Here is a 10,700-nt window from a genome sequence, read left to right as displayed (position 1 = left end):
TTTAGAGCTTTATACCACTCTGAGGTGTGTCTTTAGAGCTTTATATCACTCTGAGGTGTGTCTTTAGAGCTTTATACACTCTGAGGTGTGTCTTTAGAGCTTTATACACTCTGAGGTGTGTCTTTAGAGCTTTATACCACTCTGAGGTGTGTCTTTAGAGCTTTATACCACTCTGAGGTGTGTCTTTAGAGCTTTATACCACTCTGAGGTGTGTCTTTAGAGCTTTATACGCTCTGAGGTGTCTTTAGAGCTTTACACCAGGACGTGTTCGCACCGTTCCGTTGATGGACATCTCGTAGTCGTGGCGACAGTGGATGAGGATGTTGTGGGGAAGGTCGCAGGAGCTGAACTCCACTGTTGTGGCGTTTTGAGCCGCGCACGGACGAAGCGCTGAAAGAAAAAGAACGTTCCAGTTCACGAATCTGAGCAAAAACTCACAATGAACAAAAGTCGTGCAGTAAAAGACATAAAGGTGATATTTACTTTGACAGATTAAAACGAAATGAGAATGAACCACAAAAACCACCACAAAAACCACCACAAAAACAACCACAAAAACAACCACAAAAACAACCACAAAAACCACAAAAGTGCAGAAATGTCACTTTGAACATCACTTTTTGCCATTTTAATTATAAAGCGCTTAATATTCATGTTTTTCAACTCTCCAAAACAACAAATGCAGTATTATGAATTATTCTAACTCCTTTTTGCCATTAATATATCATCAATATAAATCTAATTGATATTCTGGCCGATTAATCGACAAAAGACCTACGGCCAATAAAACATGCACAAAAAGTCCATATTTCAACGTTGATTTGCTTTAAAATGTATTCAAACATCTCCATGTGAAACAGAAAGAAACGTATTTACACACTTGTTTAATATTTATAGTGTAAATGTGATACCAAAAGTCACGTGGGGAATGCCCCTTCACTTCAGATGTTTTTCTGAGGGATTTCCACCGCGTCATTTCACTTTCACTCTAAAAACAAGTAATGATTAAAATAAAACACATCCCACATCAAACATGCCTCGGGTTTTCTCTACAAATCCGCCAACAATGCGAAGAACAAATCTCTATTCGTAACATGAATAACAATAAGAATAAGAAGAACAACGGCACAGAAATGGCGCACGAAAACAGCCAAAAAAAGTGAATATTCAGTCGGTAAAATCAGAGTTTGACATAAATGAAGTTTGCGCGTGTGATGACGTCACACATACCTGTCAACACCAGAAAAGTGCAAAAAAGACGCTTCATTTTCGGCACGTGCGCGATCCCTAAACTTCTACGGCTTTTAAACGTTCGTGATACGTGACGTCATGCGGTGGGTACGGGGTGAATCCGGTGAATCGCGGGTCTGGGGTGTCTTGAGTCCCGTTAGCTCGTTTATTCGGCGTAAAAAGGTGTTTTTAGCGGTTGTTTCCTCCAGACTAACACCGGAACCGCACGAGCCTCGAGCCGCCGCGTGAACGTGTTCACTTCCGGCTTTGTGAGACGTTCAGGGAAGTCGGGATTTCAGCGACGTCGACGCAAAACGATGGAAAAGACGAAAAAACACGCCAAAAACACGCGATATTTTTGATATTTTAATAGTTCCACAAAAACAAGAGTTAAAGTTGAGTGAACCAGAGCTGAATCTGTGGATGAGACGCGCATAAACCTTTAAATATAATATCAATATCAAGGACGGCTTTAAAACGCTATATATAAACACTATAAATAAACTTATGAGACAACTTATACTTAATGTCTTTACTGCAAGTGATTATATTGTCTTATTTCAATAAAAAAATAAAATAATAATAGCGGGCGTTACCTGTCAACGCACCGGACGCAAATGTGTGGCATACTTTAATGTTTTAATTTGTTATGTTACGCTCACAATTCATAAAATCAGTCCCTTCTGGAATACATACGTTAATAAAGTATTACAAAATAAAAATGCAGTAATAAGATACCTGAATTAATGTTATCCGTAAAATGTATTAACAAATCAATCAGAAAATCTATGACAAACCCACAAATCATATTTTTTGGGGGGAATTCACACATTGATCAAAGAAACTGGGGGAAAGCCTTGAAATTAAATATGAATGACTAAAAAATACAATAAAATAAAAATCTGTAATGTAATCGTATTTATATACAACAAATATTTTTACTAGATTCAATGTCAAAAAATAATGTTATATGTCAAAAACAAATTCGTAATCAGAACTAAAAAAAATAACCTTCATATAGAACTGAAAATAAACAATAAATAAATGACACCGATGCATTATATTTCTCCTTTAAAACTCCCTTTAAAAATGTAATTTAAGAATAAACACATCATGTGTTTATTCTAAGGAAGTGGGCGGGGCCTGGGAGGGAAACTCCCTTCATAGTGTTCAACTGTCTGTTCCTGTCCCGTCCCGCGCACATGTCCATGTCCTCACGTCCCGCGCACATGTCCATGTCCTCACGTCCTCACGTCCTCACAGAATGATTCCCACGTTGACTTTCCTCCTGCGTAAGTGCCACGTGCTTTTTACCTCTCTTTTCGTGCGTTTGTTTACGTTTTTTCTTTCTTTTCTTTGCACGTTGTAGACATTTTGTTCTCTTTTAGACCGTGTTTTATGTATGTTTCCACCTTCTGCACGTGAAGTGCACGTGCTGCTCTGTCTCAAAGTCATTTAAATTCAATGCTTGTTAAACGCAACTGTCTAGGTTTGAAACAGTTCTTTTCTCATTTAAAGTTCATTTATTATGATTATTTACGTGTTTATTTGAATGCACATGTTTCCTTTTCTAAAGCTTTAAATTACTTAGTTAGAGAAATACACGCGCTTTGCCTTGAGCTTTATCAGCATTTTACTTGAAAATGTGTCGTTTGTCACTTGCATGAAGTTCTGCAGCTCCATGTGCTGTTTCACTGAGAGAACTCTGCTGTTGTGTCTTTCACAGAACTGTGTCTAGTGTTTGCAGCAGGAGGAACACTTCCTGCAGCAGGAGGAACACTTCCTGCAGCAGGGGGAACACTTCCTGCAGCAGGAGGAACACTTCCTGCAGCAGGAGGGACACTTCCTGCAGTAGGAGGGACACTTCCTGCAGTAGAAGTTTCTCCAGGACAAAACGTGACGGTTCCGTGTGAGTCTGTTCTTAAACCTGGAGTGGAATACAGGGCTTGTCGCTGGTACAAGGTACTTTGACCCTTATGTCCTGATTCCCATGGGTCTCTCTCTCGGGGGCAGTGGGTGCTGCGGGTTACAGTGGGTTAGGGTTGAGCTTATAATGTGCAACACACTATAATCAAACCCTCAAATCAATGTCAAATATAAATTCCCCAAATAAATGTAAATCAAATAGAAATGAATGTTAAATAAAATGTTACAGTATTGTTATTACACATGATTATTCTTTTATAAAAGTGGCAGTTGGAGGAACAGGAAACTCTGGTTATCTCTGGAATCTGTTGCGTCTCGTAAATGAACAGGAAGAACGTGGCATTATTCCTGTCCATTGTTTTGTAATCATTGATTTCCTCATTTTAGTTTAAACATTATTCATTTATTCTTGACTCAGACATTCATCACATTCAAATACTTTTTCTTTCACTTTTAAAGCACAAACATCCTGCTGACCTGCTTCTCTTTCTGTTTGGTTCTAATTCGGTGTTAAATTGCCTCATTTTCAGTTTTGTCCTCGTGCTGCAGTTTAAACTTGCTTTTTTCGCCTGAAGCTGAAGTGGCTTGTTATTTTAGAAGTGTGAAGTTTGATGAGATCAACAGACTTCTGATCCTGTCACAGGAACAAAAGAAACCATCCAGACTAATGAAGGGGTTTAGACCTGGTTTAGTCCTGGTTTAGTCCTGGTTTAGACCTGGTTTAGACCTGGTTTAGACCTGGTTTAGACCTGGTTTAGTCCTGGTTTAGTCCTGGTTTAGTCCTGGTTTAGACCTGGTTTAGTCCTGGTTTAGACCTGGTTTAGTCCTGGTTTAGTCCTGGTTTAGTCCTGGTTTAGACCTGGTTTAGTCCTGGTTTAGTCCTGGTTTAGTCCTGGTTTAGACCTGGTTTAGACCTGGTTTAGTCCTGGTTTAGTCCTGGTTTAGTCCTGGTTTAGACCTGGTTTAGTCCTGGTTTAGACCTGGTTTAGTCCTGGTTTAGTCCTGGTTTAGTCCTGGTTTAGACCTGGTTTAGTCCTGGTTTAGTCCTGGTTTAGACCTGGTTTAGTCCTGGTTTAGACCTGGTTTAGACCTGGTTTAGTCCTGGTTTAGTCCTGGTTTAGTCCTGGTTTAGTCCTGGTTTAGACCTGGTTTAGTCCTGGTTTAGTCCTGGTTTAGTCCTGGTTTAGACCTGGTTTAGTCCTGGTTTAGTCCTGGTTTAGTCCTGGTTTAGACCTGGTTTAGACCTGGTTTAGTCCTGGTTTAGACCTGGTTTAGACCTGGTTTAGTCCTGGTTTAGTCCTGGTTTAGACCTGGTTTAGACCTGGTTTAGACCTGGTTTAGACCTGGTTTAGTCCTGGTTTAGTCCTGGTTTAGACCTGGTTTAGACCTTTCTCCAGAAAGTGTGCAGTTATTGTCATTTGCATCATTTACTCTTCAAGACGATTATAACCTAAAGCGCGTGTGAGGAGAGTTCTCTTGCAAAAAATAATCTGATTTATAAACCACACGCTTTTCCCTTTTATAAATCACAGTCCACCTGGAAGATTCAAGCCCCGCCCCTCTACACGCCCCCAAAAAAAGGCTTTAGACAGGGAGGGGGCGGGTCCAGCGGGTGGGTCTGTCTAACGCTGGGTCTCCATGGAGCTCTGTGATTGGCTGATGTCTCCATGGAGCTCTGTGATTGGCTGATGTCTCCATGGAGCTCTGTGATTGGCTGATGTCTCCATGGAGCTCTGTGATTGGCTGATGTCTGGCCCTCTCTAAAGCGTGTGCTCTGCAGGAGAGCGTGGAGCCTCGTCTCACAGGCCTGGTCTCCATGGCGATGCCCGCTGGCACCATGAGGTGGTACGTGGGCGCGGACACTGGGATCTCTCTGGAGGAGGACACACTGAGCCTGAAGCTGCCCACAGTGAACTGCTCTGACCAAGGAGTTTACCTGTGTTACCTGGCTGCACCTGTCGGGGAGCAGAACCGAGAGGGACGAGTGCGGCTCAGAGTCACAGGTAAAGAGCCAACACAGACGGGCAGAATGTGGGTAGAATACGGGTAGAATGTGGGTATAATACGGGTAGAATGTGGGTATAATACGGGCAGAATGTGGGTAGAATACGGGTAGAATGTGGGTAGAATACGGGCAGAATGTGGGTAGAATACGGGCAGAATGTGGGTATAATACGGGTAGAATGTGGGGATAATACGGGCAGAATGTGGGTAGAATACGGGTAGAATGTGGGTAGAATACGGGTAGAATGTGGGGATAATACGGGCAGAATGTGGGTAGAATACGGGTAGAATGTGGGTATAATACGGGCAGAATGTGGGTAGAATACGGGCAGAATGTGGGTAGAATACGGGTAGAATGTGGGTAGAATACGGGCAGAATGTGGGTAGAATACGGGCAGAATGTGGGTATAATACGGGTAGAATGTGGGGATAATACGGGTAGAATGTGGGTAGAATACGGGTAGAATGTGGGTATAATACGGGCAGAATGTGGGTATAATACGGGCAGAATGTGGGTATAATACGGGTAGAATGTGGGGATAATACGGGTAGAATGTGGGTATAATACGGGTAGAATGTGGGTATAATACGGGCAGAATGTGGGTAGAATACGGGCAGAATGTGGGTAGAATACGGGTAGAATGTGGGTAGAATACGGGCAGAATGTGGGTAGAATACGGGCAGAATGTGGGTATAATACGGGTAGAATGTGGGGATAATACGGGCAGAATGTGGGTAGAATACGGGTAGAATGTGGGTATAATACGGGCAGAATGTGGGTATAATACGGGCAGAATGTGGGTATAATACGGGTAGAATGTGGGTATAATACGGGTAGAATGTGGGGATAATACGGGTAGAATGTGGGTATAATACGGGCAGAATGTGGGTATAATACGGGTAGAATGTGGGCAGAATACGGGCAGAATGTGGGTATAATACGGGTAGAATGTGGGTAGAATACGGGTAGAATGTGGGTAGAATGTGGGTATAATACGGGCAGAATGTGGGTATAATACGGGTAGAATGTGGGCAGAATACGGGCAGAATGTGGGTATAATACGGGCAGAATGTGGGTATAATACGGGTAGAATGTGGGCAGAATACGGGCAGAATGTGGGTAGAATACGGGTATAATGTGGGTAGAATACGGGTAGAATGTGGGTAGAATACGGGCAGAATACGAGCAGAATGTGGGTAGAATACGGGTAGAATGTGGGCATAATACGGGTAGAATGTGGGTAGAATACGGGCAGAATACGAGCAGAATGTGGGTAGAATACGGGCAGAATGTGGGTAGAATACGGGTAGAATGTGGGTAGAATGTGGGTATAATACGGGTAGAATGTGAGTATAATACGGGTAGAATGTGAGTATAATACGGGTAGAATGTGAGTATAATACGGGAAGAATGTGGGTGGAATACGGGTAGAATACGGGTAGACTGTGGGTATAATACGGGCAGAATGTGGGTAGAATACGGGCAGAATGTGGGTAGAATGTGGGTATAATACGGGCAGAATGTGGGTAGAATACGGGTAGAATTTGGGTAGAATGTGGGTATAATACGGGTAGAATGTGGGTATAATGTGGGTAGAATACATAAAGCCTGGAGGGTCAGACGGAGCAGATGTGTTTGTACGTGTTTGTATTTCACACTCGTGTCTGACCTTCAGCACCGTCGCTCACTTTTTGATGATTATATACTTATTAAGTATAGTTTTAATTATCAGTTTTAAATGTATTTTAATAATTTCAGTCTTAAGAGTAAATAAATGAATCCTGCAAATTCAAATCTAGACAAAAATGAGATGTAAATCTAGTTTCAACATGAGCAGTTTTAATCTGAAAAAGGAAACGAGCTTTGCAGCTGCAGAGGCACAGGAAACCCCAAAATAAAGGTTAAGGTCAGCTGACTCAGAAACGTATGCACATATACATATATATGTGCATATACATATACATATATATGTGCATATACATATATATATATATATATATATATATATATATATATATATATATATATATATATATATATATATATATATATATATATATATATATATATATATATATATATATATATATATATATATATATATATATATATATATATATATACACACATATATATGTGCATATACACATACATATATATGTGCATATATATATATATACATATATATATATATATATATATATATATATATATATATGTGCATATGCACATACGCATATATGTATATGAACAAAAATGTCCTCCATAACTCCAGCTCTCCTTCTGCTCAGAGCCTCCTCCTGTCACTCTTAAAGGTTCACTTTACCTGTAATATACATATACATGTGTATATGTATATATATACACATATACATGTATATATACACATATACATGTATATGTTTCAAAAAAACAAACTTTGCAGTGTAACCTTCAAAATACAAAGAACAATGTGATATTTCAGCACTTTCAGTTGGTTTTACGATGGTTTTCCTTGGTTCTTCCAGGCTGCCCCAGAGAAGTGGAGAAGGTTCCTGAATGTCCTGTGGTTCCTGTGGTTCTTGAGGGTCCGGTGGTTCCCGAGGATCCTCCAAACCCCTCGCAGCTGCTGGTCCTGGCGGCGGCTCTGGTCCTGATCCTCGCTTTCGGATCGGCTCTGACTCTGGTGAGTGTTTTTCACCACAAGGGGGCGCTGCTGCTATGAAGACATGAAGTTTCTGTTCTGGAGAAACGAGGCGCGACCGCGAGAGGAGGCGCGACCGCGAAGAGGGGGCGCGACCGCGAGAGGAGGCGCGACCGCGAAGAGGGGGCGCGACCGCGAGAGGAGGCGCGACCGCGAGAGGAGGCGCGACCGCGAGAGGAGGCGCGACCGCGAAGAGGGGGCGCGACCGCGAAGAGGGAGGCGCGACCGCGAGAGGAGGCGCGACCGCGAAGAGGGGGCGCGACCGCGAAGAGGGAGGCGCGACCGCGAAGAGGGGGCGCGACCGCGAAGAGGGGGCGCGACCGCGAAGAGGGGGCGCGACCGCGAAGAGGGGGCGCGACCGCGAAGAGGGGGCGCGACCGCGAAGAGGGGGCGCGACCGCGAAGAGGGGGCGCGACCGCGAGAGGGGGCGCGACCGCGAGAGGGGGCGCGACCGCGAGAGGGGGCGCGACCGTGAAGAGGGGGGCGCGACCGTGAAGAGGGGGCGCGACCGCGAGGGGGGGCGCGACCGCGAGGGGGGGCGCGACCGCGAGGGGGGGCGCGACCGCGAAGAGGGGGCGCGACCGCGAAGAGGGGGCGCGACCGCGAAGAGGGGGCGCGACCGCGAAGAGGGGGCGCGACCGCGAGGGGGGGCGCGACCGCGAGGGGGGGCGCGACCGCGAGGGGGGCCGCGACCGCGAGAGGAGGCGCGACCGCGAAGAGGGGGCGCGACCGCGAAGAGGGGGGCGCGACCGCGAGAGGGGGCGCGACCGCGAAGAGGGGGCGCGACCGCGAAGAGGGGGGCGCGACCGCGAGAGGAGGCGCGACCGCGAAGAGGGGGCGCGACCGCGAAGAGGGGGCGCGACCGCGAAGAGGGGGCGCGACCGCGAAGAGGGGGCGCGACCGCGAAGAGGGGGGGCGCGACCGCGAGGGGGGGCGCGACCGCGAAGAGGGGGCGCGACCGCGAGAGTCCAAATGTTTTAAGTGCTTTTTGGGACAACATGATTTGGACGCGGTCTTTTTAAATCCTGTCTAAAGTCTCGTCTTCAGGTCAGTTTAGTTTGGGCCTTTGGTCTTTCCTTCTTTAGTCCTGGTTAGTGAAGTTGGTGAAGCCTTTAGTCATCTCTATTTTTAAGGATTTGGGGATGAACTTTGAGTGTTGGTGTCTTTCACATCAGATGCAGCGTTGCTTTGAACCCCTTAGGTGATGTTTGGCTCAGACTCAAAATAAGGTTTATTTAACAAAATAAAATTTTCTTTTACGAAATTCACAAACATAGGAATAAGTTTGTAGAGGATGTTTCCTCAGAGCATCATCACAGAAGTTAGTTTTCTTGTTGTTAGCTCCACATTAGCTCCACTTTTAGCACAGCTCTAACGTCCACAAAACAGTCTCCTTTTTTTCTTCCACGTGTTTGCTAAAACCGCTGCATTGTGGGACGTGTAGTGTTGGCGATTTAAAAGGAAAGTTATTAAAAATAAAGAAAATTAATAAATATAAATTCGAAATGTTCAGCGGACCGGATTGAAACGTCTGGCGGGCCTGATGTGGCCCGCGGGCCTTGTGTTTGGCACATGTGCCATAAGGGCTTCTGGTTTAGTCTCGATTTAAGGACGTTTTCCTCCAGATCGAAGCTTTTTCTTGGTGCGTCGCCGTCATCGCCGAATCCCAAGACCCAAACGTCTCGACGGCGTTTCCTGATTTTAAACGCACGCGTTTGTCTGTTTCCCACAGTTCTCCCTGAAGAGGAACCGATGGAACCAACCCAAGGCGAGCGTGGACCGCCCTTTGTACCCCGACCTCGCTCGACCGCGGGAAAAGCAAAGCCTCTTCACAAACCTCGTCCTGTCGCCCAATTCCAAAATCTGCACCAACTTTGTTTGAATCTACAACGTTCTGAACTTGACTTACGGTTCCACGCTGGATTTATCAGAAGAATGTGTTCAAATACAAGACCGAGACTCTGACGCCGGGGAGACTCTGACGCCGGGGGGGACTCTGACGCCGGGGGGGACTCTGACGCCGGGGGGGACTCTGACGCCGGGGGGGACTCTGACGCCGGGGGGGACTCTGACGCCGGGGGGGACTCTGACGCCGGGGGGGACTCTGACGCCGGGGGAGACTCTGACGCCGGGGGAGACTCTGACGCCGGGGGAGACTCTGACGCCGGGGGAGAATCTGACGCCGGGGGAGACTCTGACGCCGGGGGAGAATCTGACGCCGGGGGAGAATCTGACGCCGGGGGAGAATCTGACGCCGGGGGAGACTCTGACGCCGGGGGAGAATCTGACGCCGGGGGAGACTCTGACGCCGGGGGAGACTCTGACGCCGGGGGAGACTCTGACGCCGGGGGAGACTCTGACGCCGGGGGAGACTCTGACGCCGGGGGAGACTCTGACGCCGGGGGAGAATCTGACGCCGGGGAGACTCTTGACGCCGGGGGATTTTAGTTTGAGTTGATTTAGTTGGGTCTGGTGTAGGTTAAAGTGTTGGACGTAAAGACTGTGATTGTATCTTCAGCGGTTTCAGGCAGCTTCATGTGTTTGTGTCTTTGTTCTTGATTAAATGATGTTTTTTGTTTGAGTTCAGTTTTATTTCTTCAGTAAAACACAAAGAACTAATTTAAATCTAGACCAGACTCACTGTGTCGTCCAGAGGGTTTGTTTGCTTTTTGAGTCTAATAAAGAGTGACCCGTGGTCCTTGTGGTCCTTGTGGTCCTGGTGTAAAGCTGGAGAAGATCATCAGCTGGATGTGCTGTTTGCATCAGGCTCTAAAGACACACCTCAGAGTGTTATAAAGCTCTAAAGACACACCTCAGAGTGTTATAAAGCTCTAAAGACACACCTCAGAGTGTTAT

General features: G+C 45.9%; 1 protein-coding gene across 1 annotated transcript; it reads left to right on the top strand.

The window, feature by feature from the left end:
• The first annotated feature begins 2,426 nt into the window (after positions 1–2,426).
• Positions 2,427–9,845, top strand: LOC140373949 (uncharacterized). Its single transcript, XM_072460702.1, has 5 exons — positions 2,427–2,522; positions 2,957–3,192; positions 4,937–5,159; positions 7,669–7,826; positions 9,577–9,845. Exons 1-5 carry the CDS (start codon positions 2,495–2,497, stop codon positions 9,724–9,726), a joined length of 795 nt encoding a protein of 264 aa, XP_072316803.1. The 5' UTR covers positions 2,427–2,494; the 3' UTR covers positions 9,727–9,845.
• Positions 9,846–10,700: the final 855 nt, after the last annotated feature.

Source organism: Eucyclogobius newberryi, unplaced genomic scaffold, assembly GCF_026437365.1.
Source record: "Eucyclogobius newberryi isolate DKJ021-1_F unplaced genomic scaffold, fEucNew1.0.hap1 SCAF_3, whole genome shotgun sequence".
Taxonomy (NCBI): Eukaryota; Metazoa; Chordata; class Actinopteri; order Gobiiformes; family Gobiidae; genus Eucyclogobius; species Eucyclogobius newberryi.
This window is presented reverse-complemented; position numbering and strand designations above follow the sequence as displayed.

Excerpts from the sequence above, each read along its gene's own strand:
- LOC140373949 (XM_072460702.1), top strand. The coding sequence starts at position 2,495 with ATGATTCCCACGTTGACTTTCCTCCTGC. Across the intron at positions 2,523-2,956 it reads CACGTTGACTTTCCTCCTGC|AACTGTGTCTAGTGTTTGCA; the intron begins GTAAGTGCCACG and ends TGTCTTTCACAG. Across the intron at positions 5,160-7,668 it reads AGTGCGGCTCAGAGTCACAG|GCTGCCCCAGAGAAGTGGAG; the intron begins GTAAAGAGCCAA and ends TGGTTCTTCCAG.